We start from the raw sequence: 20,117 nt of genomic DNA on the forward strand, positions 1-20,117 counted from the left end.
TGAAGCTTTTTTTTGTTGTTGTTGATTTGTTTGAAAAAGAAGCAATTTTTTTTTAAACCCTGACAATTACTGGACTTCATAGATAGTTCACTGCACAGAAGTAAGAACAGGACATCTGTACCATAATAAGCAGCTGCAGACTCCAGAACGAGCTGAGGGCATGGTTAGCCGGCTCCACTGCCTGCTGTTTCAAACCAGACAAAGCTTATAGGCTTATTATTCATCTTAGGTATAGTTAAACAACACAAGGAGCACTTGTAGCAAAACATTTGTCTGTTAGAAAGTATGGTAAGATACGCATTGTTACTAAGCAATTAGATATCAAAGTCTGTCTAGTCAAGAGGACCATACAAAGTTGATCCAAAAAGAAGACTGGTCATGTAGAAACAATGAATTTAGAATCCTGTTCAAAGTAAATCTCAAGTGAAAAGCTCATGTGCATTGCTCTCTCGGAACACATTTTATTTTAACGGTACATGGGTTATTGAATGTTTGCATGATTGACCGGCCATAGAAAAGCAAAAACTACAGTATTGCATCTGGGACGATGAGATTTTGAGATTGGATTTCGAGTCTCCCTGCAACATAATTTCACTCCCTACAACATCATTAGAAACACTTCTTTAAAAAATATAGACTTGGCTCTACCAGCCTATTCTTCCCTTGTATCTATAAAAACTGGAACAACAATATTTACAACTTGATTTTAGTACTTATAAACAGTGTATCATAGATCCATAGGGTTTCCCTGCAAACGCTGCTCTGTTAAACAACCATTTCCATGAATACAGGTATCAGAAAGGACAGGATTGTCAAAGAAAATGTCCCCAGTGCAACAGTGTATGTGTTGGTAAATGGATCACGATTGCACTATGTACAGGCGATGGGGTATGACTTGGTTTTCTGGTTGGTCGCCCCTCGATGGCGTAGCCATGTGCAGAGTGAACAGAGGCTCACGCAGCTCCTCTTCTAAGCCTCTCCTTATGTCACTCACACAGAAGACTGGTCCCATACCTGAAATACAGAGAGAGCCATAGAAGATCAACTCTACTCATGTGGGTCATTCCACCAATTAGGTTCTGTTTGAGTAGTGTAAACAAATCTAATTTTAACATTGTCATAAAGAGCACATTTTCAACGGAATAAAAATCAATATTTTTTAATCTGTAAAAGAAAAATACTATTAAGTGCCTGTCAACAAAGCAGGTTTACAACTTAATCTATATCTGCCATGAATGGAAGCTTGTTGAGTGCAACAGCGAGGGGCAATAACCATTTGTTACAACATTTCTAGCCTATCTATGGGTAACGGGGTTGACGTGTTATGTTCGTCCCACTCAGTTTTCCACCCGAAAACACCAGGAAATGGCCAAAAACAGTAGAACCAACTCGTCTGCTTTTACACTATGATTTGACTATTAGATGTTCAATGTCTCTTTAAAAAATATATATATATATAATAATGAATAGTTTCACCATATTAAAACGAGCGTTCAGTTCATGTAAGAGGGTTGACCTTAAAATGAATCACTAATAACATTATATAAATAATCTTCAGAATTTACTTCGTCAAATCAACAAAATAACTAGGGCTCTATGATGGTGAAAACTTGGAGAAATGTTGGGGTTAGGTGGGTTAAAATCTTCCTAGAAGTCAGTGTGTGCACAGATGGCCATGTTAAAATGCTGAGTTTTGGCACTTTAGCAAGTCTATATTCATATTTAAAAAATCAGATTTATTGAATTTTCCATGTCTATCTTAAAGGGCACTTCATTTAATATAACAAGCTTTTACAATTTATACATTTGTGCACAATATCTACTTAAAATATTAATGGGACGCAAAGGGCACTCATTTCGTGGAATGACCCATGTAGTAATGGACTGTAGTGTACCAAATTCACAATCAATCCTAATATTTTTGGCCAATTGATGTAATAGTGATGGAATTCCTAGTGTGGGTGTGTATGATTGTACCTTATTGACAGGCGTGAGCTGTGTGCGGCGGTCAGAGCCGGTGTGGAGACGTTGGTGGTCGTCAAACCTCCCAGGGGATCTCTCTCTGCGGCTGTCTAGTCTGGGGCCTGGGGACTTCTCTCTGTCCAGGGGGCGTGCCGGGGACTTGTCCCGCCGGAACTCGGTTCGGCCCTCACGGTAGCGGTGTGGTGTGCTGGGCTCACGGTGAAGCCCCTCATGGCTGCCAGGGCCTGAGGCCAGACGCTTGGAGATGTGCTCTGTGTATGTGGGTGGACCTCTCTTACTGGGGCTGCTGTAGAGACGAGCAGAAGACAAATAAATGTATGGAGACAAATAAGCTGCTGTAGTTTCAGCTCAAATTAGAGAAAAGTCAGGGATAAAATCATTACCTTGCAGATTTGGGCTTTAATCGACAAAATAACAATGGCTGCGATACACTGAGCGAACAAAAAAAATAAGAACACCTCGCTAATATTGAGTTGCACCCATTTGACCTCAGAACAGCCTCAATTCGTCAGGGCATGGACTCTACAAAGTGTCTAGCGTTCCACAGGGATGCTGGCCCATGTTCACTCCAATGCTTCCCACAATTGTGTCAAGTTGGATGTCCTTTGTGTGGTGGAACATTCTTGATACACACGGGAAACTGTTGAGCGTGAAAAACCCAGCAGCGTTGCAGTTCTTGACAAAAACTGGTACGCCAGGCACCTACTACCATACCCCATTCAAAGGCACTTCAGTCTTTTGTCTTGCCCTCTGAATGGCACACGTACACAATCTATGTCTCAAGGATTAAAAATACTTCTTTAACCTGTCTCCTCCCCTTCATCTACACTGATTGTAGTGGATTTAAGTGACATCAGTAAGGGATCATAGCTTTCACCATGTCAGTCTTTCATGGACAGAGCATGTGTTCTTAATGTTTTGTACACTCTGTGTATATTTGGCTTCCAAGCTTTGCTAACAGCAATGCAAACTCAGAACAGTAGGTGGCACTGAAGCCCCTTTCAACATTTAGCACAAGACTTGTGACGCAGTGTATCTAGTATTCTAGTTTCCTTTGTTTACTTGTATGTGCATCTACTACCCTTCACCATAGATTTAGTTAATGGTACAGTAGTTCCGGTCCATTAGCTAAAGGTTTGGGGTCTAGAACATGACAGAGAGCGCTCACCCGCGGCTGGAGCCGGTCCTCTGCAGCTCCCCAGACTCCCTGACCAAGTTGCCCTTGCAGCAGATAACCCGCAGCTTGTTCTGATAGGACGAGGCCAGGTAGATGGCCCCGGAGGAGATTGCTGGACCCAGGTAACGGGGGTTAGGGATGTCCAGATGGGCTAGAACTGGAGGGCTACACACAGGTACACAGACACAAGCCTCATTTATACCTGGTTCTAACATGCTTCCTTTGTCTTGATCTTATCCACATTGTGATTGTGCCCACGTTGTAGCTGTTGCATCTACACATGGTAGTAACATGTGTCTCTCTTGTGTCCACTGTGTCCAGATATGCTGTTCCCTCCCTGTATGCAAATCATTTGACAGATATTCTTTCAAAATAATATTTGTATTTATTTGACATGAAAATACATCCCCTCATGAATGGTCTACCATATAGCCAGTTAGACAGATAGCAATGATTTTAAAAAATTATAAATTCAAAATGAGAGACTACAAGGACAAAACCCTTGATGCTGCAATGATAATGAAAATATTTCATAAACCAAGAGAGGAATTGCTAAAAACTCAACCAAAGAAGAAAAACAACGCAACTGTCTTTTGCACCAAGTACACCGAGTGTTTGGAGAAAATGAAAGCAATCCTGACAAAGCACTGGCATATTCTACAATCGCACACCTCTTCAAGGAACCCCCACTAGTGGTCTATAAGTGTGATCGCAATATTGGAGATCTGACCTGCCCCCTGAGCCCACTCAAACACTCTTGACACCCATTCCAAATGGGAACTACAAATGTGGCTCATGTGCACAGTGCAATAGCACTATAAAAACATCCTTCTTCAGACACCCACATGCAGGTTGAGAAATCCCTGTTAGGGGTATCTCATCACCTGTTCATGTGGGAAAGCCTACGTAGGACAAACGAAAAGACAATTAAAACAACGCATAGCTGAACATGTCATCTCAATCAGGTGTAAGAACATTGACTATCCAGTAGCAGCTCACAATGTTGAAGCTAACCATCCCATCTCCTCCCTCAAATACACAGGCGTTGAGCATGTTGCTCTACCAAGGAGAGGTAACATCGAGATCCTACTACTATAAAAGGGAGGCTTACTGGATATATCCTATCTAAAAACATTGACCCCTAGTGGTCTGAATATTGACTTTGATCTCAGGCCCTTATGAACAATTCTCTCTTTTATGAACAAGTCTTATACATTGATATATTCTTTCTACAGCCTATCAGCGTACACCCAATATGTTCCCTCTGTTGATGATGCTTATTATGCATTATGGTTGGACCAAAAGATCACATGTAACAAAAAAAATTAAATGAAATAGGAAACTTAAATATGTGAAAGTGAATTAAATAATAATGTATGTTGAAGCTAATATTATGTACAATATTACATTGTTTCCATATGATACCAATAGCCTAATATATTAAATATTTTTTTAACAGTTTCACTCAATTCATTCTAAGTGACTTAATCATTATGACACACCCCTCACCATTGTCATTGGTTGCACTAATTGCACTGTTTGTCTACATAACCTGGTTAAAGAGTTAATGACATTACCCTGAAAAAGGCACAATGATGCTGAAAGGTTGGTGATTTTCCCAATAAATGACTGGGAGTTTATATATGGAGTGTGACACGTTTTTTTTTTATAGCTTTAAGACGCATATTGATGCCATAAGGTAATGGTGTGACTTGTCAATGATTTTAGAGGACAAGATAATGATGGTTTAAATGATTTGACTGTCCAGGTCTGTCTACACTTGTAAGATATCCAAACACAATGTTTTTCTGACTACCTCCGGATGTGGTCAGAAAGATCACAATCCGATCACAATGTGTCTTAATCGTTTACATCTGTCTGAAAATGTGGGCACAATCAGAATGTTGACAAGATCAGGACAAAGGACGCATTGTTAGAACCAGGTATAAACAGGGCTATAAATGCAGGGTTAGGACCAAGGCCTAGATTCAATCAGCTAGAGCATTAATCAGCGTTAGCCGAGATCTGCATAAAATATGTTTTTGCGGTGTTGGACGTGTAACTGCTGTATGACCTGGCAAATGCCGTAGGTGAGTGGCTTCTTGTGTGTCACAAAACACTCCTTTCATTATTATTATTCCTACTGCGTTAAGGCATCTCGGCTACGCGAAGCGAACGAATGTGCGCACATACTCCCTAAAGACCTTCGCTTGAAAAACGATAAACGGCAATATTACGGTTTGTCCCGTTTGAGCCATTGTAGCACCAACATAGCAAGAAACACTTCCTCTAAATAGTCAGAATTTAATTTAGATGTTTCTGCCAAGGAGGTCTTTGTCGCGCAATTTTAACTAAGATAACTAATGTTTGGTTCAGTATTTTTAAGTGAAAAAATGGGCTTGAAAACGTCTTCTCTTGACAACAAACACTTCATGTTTAGGAGTAGCACTGTTATGACAACAAACACTCCTACTCGGAGTAGTACTGTTGACCAATCACCGACGAAGGGGTGTAGACTTCGGCTACTAAAGTCTTTGCACGAACAGCTCCCCAAAGACCAAAATGAACAAAAACATCACAAAATGTTGTCATAACGCAGAAACTGTTTAGCTTTTAAAAGTAAAAAATGACACTAGGAAGTATAGGCTCAATTGATTTTAGATATAAATGTCAAACCATTGTTAGGCTAATGTATGTTTTCATGTTCATTTGGATGGGGGGATTTATAGCCATTTACATCAGTATTATTTGAGTGTCTGAACTTTTTAAGTTTACTGTATGCTTCCCAGTAGAAACAGTTTGCGCATATATCATGGAAACATTTTTGTACGTTTTTAGTTTTTTGGCAGGGTTTTTTCCTGGTATTCATGCAGCAAAAAAAAAATATTCAGTCAAAATTCGGTAGCCGAAGTCGATGCCCCTTCGTCAGTGATTGGTCAACAGTACTACTCCTAGTAGGAGTAGTAACATGATGTTTGTCATTCAACACGACGACTAGTTTTGTTGCACATGAGAAATACTGCACCAAACTGCTTAGCCAAATGTAAAACTGTGATAAAAACCTTGGCAAAAACGTCAAAATGAATGACAGATTTCTTGATTTATCTTAGATTAATTCTGACTATTTTGAGGAAGTGTTCAAAACTCATTTTATTTGTCACATGCTTCATAAACAACTGGTGTAGACTAACAGTGAAATGATAACTTGGTACTTATGGGTCCTTTTCCAACAATGCAGAGTTAAAGATATATATTTTCAAATGAAAGCAGTAACACAAATAAATACACAGTGAATAACGTGTAAAAATACAGGGAGTACCAGTACAGAGTCAATGTGCAGGGATACGAGGTAATTGAGGTAGCGATGTACTTATAGGTAGGGGTAAAGTGACTAGGCAACAAGATGGAAAATAGACAGTAGCAGCAGTGTGTGAGTGTATTTGAGGTCTAAATACAGTATGTGTCCGTGTGTGGGTCCAGTGTGTTTGCATAGGGTCAGTGCAAAAAACAATCAATGCAGGTAGTCAAGAGTAGCCATTTGATTAGCTATTAGCAGTCATATGGCTTGGGGGTAGAAGCGGTTCAGGGTCCTGTGGGACGTTCTCACCACCCTCTGTTGCGCCTTGCAGTCGGGTTTCTTTCAGTTACTGTACCAAGCGGTGATGCAGCTAGTCAATATGCTCTCAATGATGCAGATGTAGAACTTTAAGGATTTGAGGGCCCATGTCAAATCTTTTCAGCATCCTGAGGGGAAAGTGGTGGTGCCAGTCTTCACTACTGTGTGGTTGTGTGTGTGGACCATGTTAATTTCTTAGTGATGTGGACACCGAGGAACTTGAAGCTCTCGACCCGCTCCACTAAAGCCCAATCGATGTGAATGGGGTCATAATCACCCCTCCGTTTCCTGTAGTCCACAATCAGCTCCTTTGTCTTGCTGACATTGAGGGAGAGGTTGTTGTCTTGGCTGCCAGGTCTCTGACCACCTCCCTATAGACTGCCTCATTGTTGTCAGTGTTCTGGCTATGAGGTTGCTACAGGGGCTCAAGAGGGACAAACAACAGTAATATTGCAGATTTTTTTTCTCTCTTTTTTTTGAAATGAAGGTCATTAGGGAGTATGAGCGCAAAGACGGCTGCTTCGGCTGCATGAACTTCTAACTCGGCTGCATGGGGGTTTGTCAGATTATAGTCGGGTGTGGTTTTGTTTCATCCGATGGCAGTGTCCACGATAAGGTAAAGGTGCTAACATGGGACGAATGTCATTAAAACATTGTTTGTTTGGTTGACAAGATGAACTCTGCTCATTAGTCAGTCATGCGCGGCGGACCCTCAAGACTTCTGCAAATTTCATCTTTTGTCGCCTCGAGCTGCAAGCCAACTGCTTGTGTTTTTCAGGACGCTACCCTACTACCATTGAAGTCTGAGACCTTTGCCGCTTACGGCGGCTCGTGTGTAAGAGCCCTTGACCTGCAGTCAATTGACCAACTTACCCTCTACTGGCCTCATGGGTCAACTGTTCTTAATATTTTTTGTTATTTCAGAATTAATCACCATAATTTTTGTTTAAAATCTGGTATTTTTATGTCAAACGTTTTAGTTATACAGTGGCCTCAGTAATTATTGGGACAGTAAAGCACTTTTTCTTTTTTTGGCTCTTTACTTCAAATGTTTGGATTTGAAATCAAACAATGACCATGATGTTAATGTGCAGACTGTCAGCTTCAATTTGAGGGTGTTTTCATCCAATCGAGTGAACTGTTTAGAAATTGCAGCACTTTGTACATAGTTCCCCAATTTTAGGGAATCATAACCAAAAGTATCACTTATACACTGCATTCGGAAAGTATTCAGACCCCTTGACTTTTTCCACAGTTTGTTACAGCCTTTTTCTCAAATTGATTGATGAAAAAAATATATATTTAATCTACACACAATACCCCATACTGACAAAGCAAAAACAGGTTTTAAGAAAATGTTGCACAAAAAATAATAAAATACCTTATTTACATAAGTATTCAGAGCCTTTGCTATGATACTCTAATTGAGCTCAGGTGTATCCTGTTTCCATTGATCATCCTTGAGATGTTTCTACAACTTTATTGGAGTCCACATGTGGTAAATTCAATTGCTTAGACATGATTTGGTAAGGCAAACACCTGTGTGTCTATATAAGGTCCCACAGTTGACAGTGCATGTCAGAGCAAAAACCAAGCCATGAGGTTGAAGGAATTGTCCATAGAGCTCCGAGACAGGTTTGTGTCGAGGCACAGATCTAGGGAAGGGTACCAAAAAATGTCTACAGCAGTACAGAGAGATCTTTGATGAAAACCTGCTCAGGACCTCAGACTGGGCCGAAGGTTCCCCTTCCAACAGGACAATGACCCTAAAGCACACAGCCAAGACAAAGCAGGAATGATTTCGGTACAAGTCTCAATGTCCTTGTGTGGCCCAGCCAGAGCCTGGATTTGAACCCAATCAAACATCTCTGGAGTGACCTGAAAATAACTATGCAGCGACGCTCCCTATCCAACCTGACAGAGCTTGAGAGGATCTGCAGAGAAGAATGGGAGAAACTCTCCAAATACAGGTTTGCCAAGCATGTAGCATCATACCCAAGAAGACTCAAGGCTGTAATAACTGCCAAAGGTGCTTCAAGGTACTGAGTAAAGTGTCTGAATACTTATGTTTTTGTTGTTTTTCTACCTGTTTTTGCTTTGTCATTATGGTGTGTAGATTGATGAGGGGGAAAAAAACATTTTAATCCATTTTAGAATAAGGCTGTAACATAACAAAATGTGGAAAAGGTCAAGGGGTCTGAATACATTCCGAATGAACTGTGTGTATTAAAGTAGTAAAAGTGAAGTATTTGGTCCCATAGTCATAGAACACAATGACTACATCAAGCTTGTGACTCATTTGTTGGCTGCATTTGCTGTTTGCTTGGGTTGTGTTTCAGATTATTTTGTGCCCAATATACATTAGTGTTAAGTAATGTATTATGTCATTTTGGTGTAACATCTATTGTAAATAAGAATAGAACACTTCTACATTAATGTGAATGCTACAATGATTACGGGTAATCCTGACTGAATCGTGAATAATAATAACTTATCATACACCCCCAAAAATGTTAACCTCCCTTGTTATTGTAGTGGTGAGAGGTTAGCATGTCTTGGGGGTATGATATTTGTGCGTCTAACTTTCTCACTCATCATTATTCACAATTCATTCAGGATTATCCGTAATCATGGTAGCATCCACATGAATGTATAAGTGTTGAGAAACAGATTCTATTCTTATTTCCAATAAAAATGCCTCCAAAATGACACAACCCATCTGTGTGAGGTGTTTACTTTCATTGCAAAGTAGATTTAACAAGAAAAGCTGTATGACCCTGATTTAGCCCACTGCAGTAAAAGGTTCAAAGGTTAAAAGGTTAACGCAAGCCGCTTGTGGATTTGACAGCTCCAATTCCACCTCTGACACTGCCAAAACAACCGATGCGGATGTCAATCTGATTTCATCTAGCCCCAAGTCTGGAACAACAATACCCATCAGTCAATTCCGAGAGTTGAGAGGAATTAATAACATCATGCTAAAATCAATCATGTCTGCCATTTAGCACAATGGATGAATAGAAAATGAAAATCAGACATGGGGGGGGGGGGGGACGTTATTGGAGATCACTTCTCTATTATTGTGTGTGTTATTCTCAATTTGTGGCATTGATTGTGGTCGCATAGGCCTACTCGGACAAATACTGAAGCGTTTGTCATGTGCAAGTTCTTATTGTGTGAGTTTGTGTTTCGGTCGTTTTTTCTTTACCCAAGTGCAGCATGTCCCTGAACCTCGATCACATCCAAGGAGTTAAAGTATGTCACAAACAGGTAGGGCTCTCTGTAAGCTGTTCAAGACAGATAAGGAAAGGGTTACGTTACAAAAGTCACAAAATATGCTACTGGTACTCAGATTCACATTTCTAGCAATGTTCTTGTTATGACAATACTACATCAAATCCACCACAACGCATACAACTTTGTTAGAACTGTACTATGTGAAGATACAAATACTGTACACACCAAAGGCCAGGGGCAGACGACTCCATTTGATTTCTTCAGTGCGGCTCCTTCGTCCGTATGCGTCCACAAACACTCCAAACTCTGTGACAGAACAATAGTCCTTAACTACTGTGTCGATGAATGTACCTTGGAATGTTTTACAATCATTCTGTGGTTGTGTGGGGGCAAAACAACACAATGTTATGTGATATGTACAGTAAAACAGGTAATACAATATCACCACGGTAAGATGAATTTATTGCAATTGCAAATGTCAAGACAGATCTCACCATGGAAGCAGAGCAGGTACTCCTCCTTCTGCAGAGTGCTGGTGACCTGCATTATGGAGATGGGGAAGCTATGGGAGGAGGAAGCAAACACTGCCGAGGCCAACGACATGTCCTTCTTATCCAGGAACTCTACAGGGGCGACACAGTGTATAACACGCTCTCTGTCACAGATAGGGTGGTAGGTAGCCTAGTGGTTAAGAGCGTTGGGCCTGTAACTGAAAGGTCACTGGTTCTAATCCCGAGCCGAATAGGTGAACAATCTGTTGATGTGCCCTTGAGCAAGGCACTTAACCCTATGCGTTTAGGGTTGCATGAGCGTTCATGCAAGTTGTTCTGGATAAGCACATCTGCGGAATGACTAAAATGTAAATATAGAATCAGCATTAGAATAACCATGGAAAGGATTTAGTGGCATCAACCTTTTTAACACGTGAATAGTGGAGTGGCTTATTTACATGTAGCATTTTTGGATTGGTCACAGTTCATTTTCTGGTACTCATGAGTTCCAGTGGGTTTACTGAGAGGAACGACCAACAACGAAAGCCACTAACCCTCCAGGACATACTGCTTCATCTCAATCTCATAGAATTTGTTGGTGCCGATGATGATGCTGTAGCTGGTCAGGTGGATGCAGCTGCAGGGCTCCAGAGTCTCTATCTCCTGATGGAGGGGTGGTGGAAGGAGGTTGTTAGAGAACTAGCGAGGGAAAACAGCTGCTGGACTGATAGGAGGAACAGACATTTCTTCAGTTGCAGTTCAATATAAATGAGGTGCATGTCTAGTCACTGTGAGCTGTCTTGTGGGTCAATTTAATTTCCTCTGTAACCAGAAAGTGATGTGTTTATCGTTCCATCTGATCATTTGTTTCAACTTTCAGGTGATACTCACCTTGCGAATGCAGAACTTGTTGAGATTGTCATTGTAACGCAGAATTGTAATCTTGTTAGGCATTGCTGCACAGATACAAGGCCCATTATCTATCTGTAGACAGACACATCCACAAAGTCATTGACAGTTATGATAAGGGATAAGCATTTCTTTGGTCAAAGGATGACCAATTGAATCAATGCCCGCAACCCCTAAGAAACCACTAGACTTACTCTGCCTGCAGAGAAGAGGTGGCAGCCCTTGACGGTCTCAAAGATAAATGGTTCCAGTTCAGACTGGGCAGGCAGGTGGGACTGGGCCAGAGACTGCTTCACCTTTTTAATCTCCACCAGACACAGCGCCCTCTCATCCCCTACAGGCCAAACACAGACATTACCCCTCCCTTCAATTCAGTCGGACTGACAAATAAATGAGACAGTCGACGATGTACTGTATATATGTGCTGTTATCACTGATTGAGTCAAGTCGGCTTTCATACCAACAATCATCAGCAGCTTCTCATGCTCCTTCATGATGTGGATCTGGAAGACGGAGCCCAGGCCAGGGATGTGGGTCAGGGAGTTTTTGATTACATTCAGGGCGTACAGACCCTCCTCAGAGCCCACTAACACTATCTGTGAGAGGGGAAAGAGTACACGTCACTGGTAGTGTACTGTACACTGTGGGACTACATGAAGTGCATATGTTATCAACACACGTAAAAGTGGTAAGGCGGAAGAGAAAAACTATCAACCCATACACTCAAAAGTCTAGTTTACTCTTCATTATATTACCTGGTCTGTGAGGGGGAGAGTACAGTTGATGTCAAGCCTGTCATCTCCCTCCAGCTTCAGCAAAGAGTTTCCAAGCAGTTTCTGGTGGACGGGAGACAGAAACACAGAGTCAGGAGGCTCACAGGTTCAGTGTGGTGGGAGAGGCACAGTCGGGAAGCTGTCAGGCTTGGTATAGGAACAGAAAGTGGGTTTATATTAAGGTAGTTGGGTGGGTGCAGAAACAGGGTAATCAGGCATAGTGAACGGGGGGGGGGGGTAGAGAGACTCCACAAAAGGGGTGTCAAACTCATTCCACGGAGGGCTGAGTTTCTGTGGCTTTTTGGTTTTTCCAATCTACTAAAGACCTAGACAACCAGGTGAGGGGCGTTCCTTACTAATTAGCGACCTTAATTCATCAACCAAGGACAAGGATGGAGCGAAAACCCACAGACATCCGGCCCTCCGTGAAATGAGTTAGACACGGGCTCTACGTGGTAAGAAGTGAAAGCTGACAGTACTACCAGACAGGCCACTTGTCCTGGCTACAGGAAGGCCTATTGTGTGCATAGGGCTGGTTATATCACTGTAATAGGCTCTGTGATGAGTATGTTCACTCATCATGAAAGTTGAACGCCTCGCAAAACATGACATTTGAGTAAAGAAATATACAGCGACAAAATGCCATCCAAGGATCTGATCACGATACATCAAATCAAAGATGCTGAACAAAAGATAGTTGCCAGGTGCTACAACAGTCAGACAATCACTCACAGTCAACACAACTTCGATAAGACAATAGAGGAAAGGATGGTGGGGACAACCAGCGTGTGGTCACAGCGTGAGGTGAACAGCAGGAAGATGACCACGCGCTCAAGACAAACATGCACAGCATTATTCTGTTTTGTCATTGTAAACGTTGTACTGTAATCGTAAATGTATTATAATTGTAATTGCGTGTATAAAGTGCCTGTGTGTCTGGTATCAACAGGAAAGCAGACAAAAGTAGCCTCGTTAGACTCTTTACCTGGACCAGAGGAGACAGAACCATCTGTGTTTTGGACACAGCAGCCTATGGCAAGTGAAACCCCATGGAGCAGGCAGAATAGAGCAAATCAACAAAACATGCCCACATACAGGGACATACAGTATGACATGATGAAAAAGCAACAAACAGGAATGAGAGAGAGAGAGAGAGAGAAAGTGAGAGAGAGAGAAGAAGAGGGACAATTAACGCCACATATAAGAGACATCATAGATTATTTATAAAACTTTACTACTGCAGTAAATGATTAAAAAACAAAACAATTCACAATTATTTATACAGATTTAATGGATGGATGCATTATACTCAGGGTCCTATCAAGCATACAAGTATGCTGTAGCGAAGAAGAAATCTGATGGTAAATGTAAAGTATATCCCTCATACAGTAAAAATACTGTTTTAACCTTTGAGTCAGACCTCAGGCATCCAAACAGAGAAACTACCTTAAAAGACAATAGCCAGGGAATCAGGTCTATATTTCCACCTGGTATTAATGACAGATATATAGTGTAGGTGAAAGCTGAATGAGGACCGACACTTTCCACCATTTACCAAACTCTTATAGTAAACGATGAGTTCTCTCTTGTTGCTGAGTGAGCCCTGTCATTAACTGTTGAGAGTTGAGCACAACCAGGATGTGGACATGAAGCTAGGGTTAGAGTTGAACTGGGATGTGGACATGAAGTTAAGGTTAGAGTTGAACTTGGATGTAGACATGAAGTTAGGGTTAGAGTTGAACTGGGATGTGGACATGAAGTTAGGGTTAGAGTTGAACTTGGATGTAGACATGAAGTTAGGGTTAGAGTTGAACTGGGATGTAGACATGAAGTTAGGGTTAGAGTTGAACTGGGATGTAGACATGAAGCTAGGGTTAGAGTTGAACTGGGATGTAGACATGAAGCTAGGGTTAGAGTTGAACTGGGATGTGGACATGAAGTTAGGGTTAGAGTTGAACTGGGATGTAGACATGAAGCTAGGGTTAGAGTTGAACTGGGATGTGGACATGAAGTTAGGGTTAGGGTTTATGTTGTGGTTGAAGATAGGGTTAGGGTTGAACTGGGATGTGGACATGAAGTTAGGGTTAGGGTTGAACTGGGATGTGGACATGAAGTTAGGGTTAGAGTTGAGCTGGGATGTGGACATGAAGTTAGGGTTAGAGTTGAACTGGGATGTGGACATGAAGCTAGGGTTAGGGTTGAACTGGGATGTGGACATGAAGCTAGGGTTAGATTTGAACTGGGATGTGGACATGAAGCTAGGGTTAGGGTTGTGGTTGTGGTTGAGGCTAGGGTTAGGGTTGAACCGAGATGTGGACATGAAGCTAGGGTTAGAGTTGAACTGGGATGTAGACATGAAGTTAGGGTTAGAGTTGAACTTGGATGTGGACATGAAGCTAGGGTTAGGGTTGAACCGGGATGTGGACATGAAGTTAGGGTTAGAGTTGAACTGGGATGTGGACATGAAGCTAGGGTTAGAGTTGAACTGGGATATAGACATAAAGCTAGGGTTAGAGTTGAACTGGGATGTGGACATGAAGTTAGGGTTAGGGTTTATGTTGTGGTTGAAGATAGGGTTAGGGTTGAACTGGGATGTGGACATGAAGTTAGGGTTAGGGTTGAACTGGGATGTGGACATGAAGTTAGGGTTAGAGTTGAGCTGGGATGTGGACATGAAGTTAGGGTTAGAGTTGAACTGGGATGTGGACATGAAGCTAGGGTTAGGGTTGAACTGGGATGTTTACATGAAGCTAAGGTTAGGGTTGAACCGGGATGTGGACATGAAGTTAGGGTTAGAGTTGATCTGGGATGTGAACATAAAGCTAGGGTTATTGTTAGTGTTAAGGTTAGGGCTAGGCAGTGGGGTAAAGTACTTAAGTAAAAATACTTTAAAGTACGACTTAATTGTACTGAAGAAAAATATAAACACAACATGTAAAGTGTTGGTTCCATGTTTCATGAGCTGAATTAAAAGATCCCAGAAATGTTCCATATGCACAATAAGCATATTTCTCTCAAATTTTGTTCACAAATTTGTTTTCATCCCTGTTAGTTAGCATTTCTCCTTTGTCAAGATTATCCATCCACCTGACAGGTGTGGCATATCAAGAAGCTGATTAAACAACATGATCATCACACAGGTGCACCTTGTGCTGGGGACAATAATAGGTCATTCCAAAATGTGCAGTTTTGTCACACAACACAATGTCACAGATGTATCAAGTTTTGTGGGGAAATGCCGTTGCCATGCTGACTGCAGGAATGTCCACCAGAGCTTTCTCTACCATAAGCCGCCTCCAACGTAATTTTAGAGAATTTGGCAGATCGTCCAACCGGCCTCACAACCACAGACTACGTGTATGGCATATTTGGGCTAGCAGTTTGCTGATGTCAACGTTGTGAACAGAGTGCCCCATGGTGGCGGTGGGGTTATGTTATGGGCAGGAATAAGCTACGAACAATGAACAGAATTTAATTTTATCGATGGTAATTTAAACGCACAGAGATACCATGACAAGATCCTGAGGCACATTGTCGTTGTCATTCATCCGACAGCATCACTTCATGTTTCAGCATGATAATGCACGGCCCCATGTCGGAAGGATCTGTACACAATTCCTGGAAACTGAAAATGTCATGGCCTGTATACTCACCAGACATATCACCCATTGAACATGTTTGGGATGCTCTGGGTTGACGTGTATGACAGCATGTTCCAGTTCCTGCCAATATCCAGCAACTTCGCACAGCCATTGAAGAGGAGTGGGACAACATTCCATAGGCCATCAACAGCCTGATCAACTCTATTTGAAGGAGATGTGTCACGCTGAGTGAGGCAAATGGTGGTCACACCAGATACTGACTGGTTTTCTGATCCACTCCCCAACCTTAAGGTATCTTTGACCATCAGGTGCATCCCAGTCATGTGAAATCCATAGACTAGGGCCTAATGAACTTATTTCAATTGGCTGTTTTCCTTATATGAACTGTAACTCAGTGACAACTTGGAAATGTTGCATGTTGCATTTATATTTTTGTTCGGTATCTGTACTCTACTGTACTATTTATAGTTTTGACAACTTTTACTTTTACTTCACTACATTCCTAAAGAAAATAACAAACTTTTTACTCCATACATTTTCGCTGACACCCAAAAGTACTTGTTACATGTTGAGTTCTTAGCAGGAGAGAAACATTTTCCAATTCAGGCACTTATCAAGACATCATCCCTGGTCATCCCTATTGCCTCTGATCTGGCAGACTCACTAAACACAAATGCTTCGTTTGTAGTGTTGGAGTGTGCCCTTGGCTATCCATAAATTTAAAAAAACAAGAAAATGGTGCCTTCTGGTTTGCTTAAACCAGTTAAATGTAACTAAATGTATTCGAAAAGTAATAATGTATCATAAGAGAGCCATAAAAAACAACTAGTAATGCTGCATATTCAATGAAAGGTTAAAATCTCACCTTTCTGGTAAAAATAGTTCTCAGTTGCTGAGGTGTAGTCACTTTTGAGGACACAAGCTCAAGTGCACAGTACAAATATGATTTAAAAAATAGGCAAATATTAAATATTTTATACAATGTATTAGTATTCAACAAAACTGTATGAATAAGGCTTGACATGACTTATCTGGTTTCTAAATATAGCATAATCAAATTATGAAATGACTAACTACAAGACTTCACTTTCCTTATAACTGTACAATACATATTTGTATGTTTAGGGTTAGAGAAAATGTGCATATTTTCTAAAGCGAGACATTCGTTGTGAACAGAGCTCTAGCTTGACTTTCTGAACTCGTTAGGAACTCTCCTTTCATCTCATATTAATCTTGTCCATCTATGACAAACAGAAAGTGTTTTTTGTTTAAAATCTAATAATTATTTTTATTGAAGGCTATAAATCGATCTACCGTAATGACATCCCTCTCCCCTGCTGCGCTACGATGTAATGATTGCAGGCATGTGTTTTGTCAGTGGCTGTGATTTAGGGTTCAGCAAGGAGTTGATGGACAGTCGAAAGAGCGAATGAAATGGTTGCAGGGACATCCATCCCAGCTTCTAGTGTCAGTCAGAGGAGGTACCAAGAGGATTTATAAGGAATTTTAATTGTTTATACTTCTACTTTTGATACTTAAGTATATTTTAGCAATAACGTTTACTTTTAATACTTAAGTATATTTAAAACCAAACACTTTTAGACACTTCTACAAGTAGTATTTTACTGGGTGACTTTTACTTGAGTCATTTTCTATCAAGGTATCTTTACTTTTACTCAAGTATGACAATTGGGTACTTATTCTACTACTGGGGCTAGGGTAAGGTTTAGGGTAAGGTTTCGGGTTAGGGTAAGGTTTAGGGTTAGGGATAGGGTAAGGTTTAGGGTTAGGGTAAGGTTTAGGGTTAGGTTTAGGGTTGTATGTATGTGTGTCAGTAAGTAATTATACTAATTTAACTCCATAGTGGTGAGTACTGTGGTACTCACTGCATCTGCCTCAGCCTTCTCCCGAGATGCTCGCCCCCCTGCCACCACAGACTCCAGCACGGCCACCCAACGCTGCTTGTCTGGGAAACTGGGAGCCATGAAGTACAGAGTCTGTCCGGGCCAGCACGACGTGTGGGGGTGGGACTCCAGCTTCAGCACATACGGCACATCTACACACATCACAGCACAGTGAGGGAACGAGGTGAACAGTTCTTTCCTTCGCACAGATCATGATACTACTAAGAAGTCAATAAGTCGGACCCAAGTTTGTGGGTACCTGACTTTGCGGTGTTGGGCAGCTCAGACGCCCCGACAGCCCCGTGCACCATCACCTCTCCATCAGACAGACACAGCTCAAACTCATCCAGTGGCTTTACTGACTCTGAACAACACAAACAATCAAAAATCAACATTCACTAAGAAATACACAGACTAAAAGGCACCAACTGGCAGCAATCAAGAACACTGTAAGCTAAATTAAATGAGAATGAATTGTTACCAAAAAAATTTAAATAGTTCAACCTATTTCATAATCATATGTACTGTAGGGACAGGAAATGGAGTGAGACCTTCTCTGGGCTCTGTTTCATAGATGGTCACCTTGGTCCCATCCAGCACCACATACTTCCTCTCCCAGCCCTGGCCACGCTTCCCATTCCTACAGAACAAACATGTCTGTCACTGGGCCAGCAGCATAGACTATCACAGAGATAGTCAATGCCTAGAACAGATGAGGATAATACTGTAGCCTACAACTATACTTTAGTATGAAATAAACATCTCAGATCAAATCAAATACAGTGAGAGGGATTAGCAATCAGTCTAAATGCAGTCAACTTGAAGGGTAAGCAGACAGTCCGTGTTGATCTATAGCATAGTCCTATTAGTCAAATTTGTTTCACAGTAGTAGTGGGCATGAAGTTCACACACCAAAATGAACAGACCCACCTGGGCTGCTTCATCCACCCCTCCAGGCGAACATGTCCGCTGGCCTCTTTCAGCTGCAAGCCAGGGGAGCTGCCCTTGTCCCGGCACAGTGCCTCAGCCATGTGCAGGGCACAGTCCCCAGGCAGGCCGCACGTGGCAGGAAGGCAGGGGGAGCATTTTGGATGGCACAAAGCATGACATTCTGAAGGAGAGAAGAAAACTGTTCAAACTAGGAATGCCAGAATCACAGTCCTGTATGAGCCACCCTTCTGAAAAAGCCTTGCTCAACAGAAATGGGCCTGATCATTGTGATGGGGAGAGGATGGTTGAAACGTAACATACCGACACAGGTGGCTGCCTGGCGACCAAAGTGCACGGTATCCAGGCACACAGTACACTTGGCAGCCCTCATGTTGAGTCCCACGGTGAAGCGGTGAGGGGTGTTGTGGTGAACGCTCTCCCTCTGCCTCCCCCTCTCCCTGTCCCTCTGACTGTCCTTCATGCGATGGCCATACTCTGAACACAGCCAGGAAAGACAGTGAGGAGGGACGGTCTCTATAGCAACCACAATTATCGTTGTTTTTTTTTTTAACAAGGGAAAAGCCAGTGCACCGTGTCATGACAGTTGTGCAAGTGAGGCAACGGAAAGGAAGCATCACCAACATAATGTGAAAACGTTAAAGAGGATCTGAAATGAAAAGGTAAATCATATTGATCCCAACATTCACCAGTGATCAGACCAGTGATCAGTTCATAACTGGAACTTAACACATGCATCCAGGAATCTTCTCATTGAGGGAACAGGATGAATATGTTCCAACCAGTGGAGGCTGCTGAGGGGAGGACAGCTCATAAGAATGGCTGGAGCGGCGTGAATGGAATGGCATTAACCACATAGAAACCAAGTGTTTGATATATTTGAAAACATTCCACTGATTCCGCTCCAGACATTACCACGAGCCCGTCCTCCCCAATTAAGGTGCCACCAACCTCCTGTGGTTTCTACATTGCGGAATAAGGTGAAAAGCTGAAAAGAAAACCCCCCTCTGTAAGGTGTGCAGGTCTGGGTTGCAGTGGTTCAAGGTGCAGGGCAGATAGCTGCCTGAGAGTCAATGGATTGGAGTGTAGGCAAACAGAAGTAAAGGCAATTGCTTCAGATTTCCAAAGCTGTGCACTTAGAGGGAGGAAAGTTTAGCTCAACAACAGAGAACTATGGAAATGTTTTCAGTCTCATTTCTCCAAGTAGAATACAGACACATACACTGTGTGTCACAAACACATAATGGCTTTTTTTAACATGATATGTTGATTTTCTGTTAGCTGGTAATGTCCAATCATCCAATATGCTGGTTTGAATTACATTTCTACAATGATTTACCTGACGCAAGCCAGGATTGAAAATGTCTTTATGATTTATATACAGTACCAGTCCAAAGTTTGGACCCACCTACTCCTTCAAGGGTTTTTCTTTATTTCTGCTATTTTCTACATTGTAATGTTACAGTGTTAAAGAAAT

The 20,117-nt window shown here is 41.8% G+C and overlaps 1 protein-coding gene across 1 annotated transcript in view; it reads right to left on the bottom strand.

Annotated features, from left to right (window-relative positions):
- Positions 1 to 313: 313 nt before the first annotated feature.
- Positions 314 to 20,117, bottom strand: part of LOC139390192 (citron rho-interacting kinase) — a 39,283-nt gene continuing 19,479 nt past the window's right edge. Inside the window, exons 23-39 of the mRNA XM_071137455.1 lie at positions 18,944 to 19,117; positions 18,623 to 18,803; positions 18,244 to 18,332; positions 17,952 to 18,056; positions 17,675 to 17,844; positions 13,172 to 13,216; positions 12,169 to 12,249; positions 11,874 to 12,009; positions 11,608 to 11,747; positions 11,396 to 11,488; positions 11,059 to 11,167; positions 10,508 to 10,636; positions 10,239 to 10,319; positions 9,985 to 10,063; positions 3,152 to 3,325; positions 1,978 to 2,269; positions 314 to 1,014 (exon numbers count right to left, since the gene is read on the bottom strand). Coding sequence (XP_070993556.1) covers positions 991 to 1,014; positions 1,978 to 2,269; positions 3,152 to 3,325; positions 9,985 to 10,063; positions 10,239 to 10,319; positions 10,508 to 10,636; positions 11,059 to 11,167; positions 11,396 to 11,488; positions 11,608 to 11,747; positions 11,874 to 12,009; positions 12,169 to 12,249; positions 13,172 to 13,216; positions 17,675 to 17,844; positions 17,952 to 18,056; positions 18,244 to 18,332; positions 18,623 to 18,803; positions 18,944 to 19,117 — 2,102 coding nt within the window. The 3' untranslated portion in view covers positions 314 to 990. The remainder of the gene's footprint in view (positions 1,015 to 1,977; positions 2,270 to 3,151; positions 3,326 to 9,984; positions 10,064 to 10,238; positions 10,320 to 10,507; positions 10,637 to 11,058; positions 11,168 to 11,395; positions 11,489 to 11,607; positions 11,748 to 11,873; positions 12,010 to 12,168; positions 12,250 to 13,171; positions 13,217 to 17,674; positions 17,845 to 17,951; positions 18,057 to 18,243; positions 18,333 to 18,622; positions 18,804 to 18,943; positions 19,118 to 20,117) is intronic.

The sequence above is a fragment of the Oncorhynchus clarkii genome, chromosome 30, assembly GCF_045791955.1.
Source record: "Oncorhynchus clarkii lewisi isolate Uvic-CL-2024 chromosome 30, UVic_Ocla_1.0, whole genome shotgun sequence".
In the NCBI taxonomy this organism is placed as follows: Eukaryota; Metazoa; Chordata; class Actinopteri; order Salmoniformes; family Salmonidae; genus Oncorhynchus; species Oncorhynchus clarkii.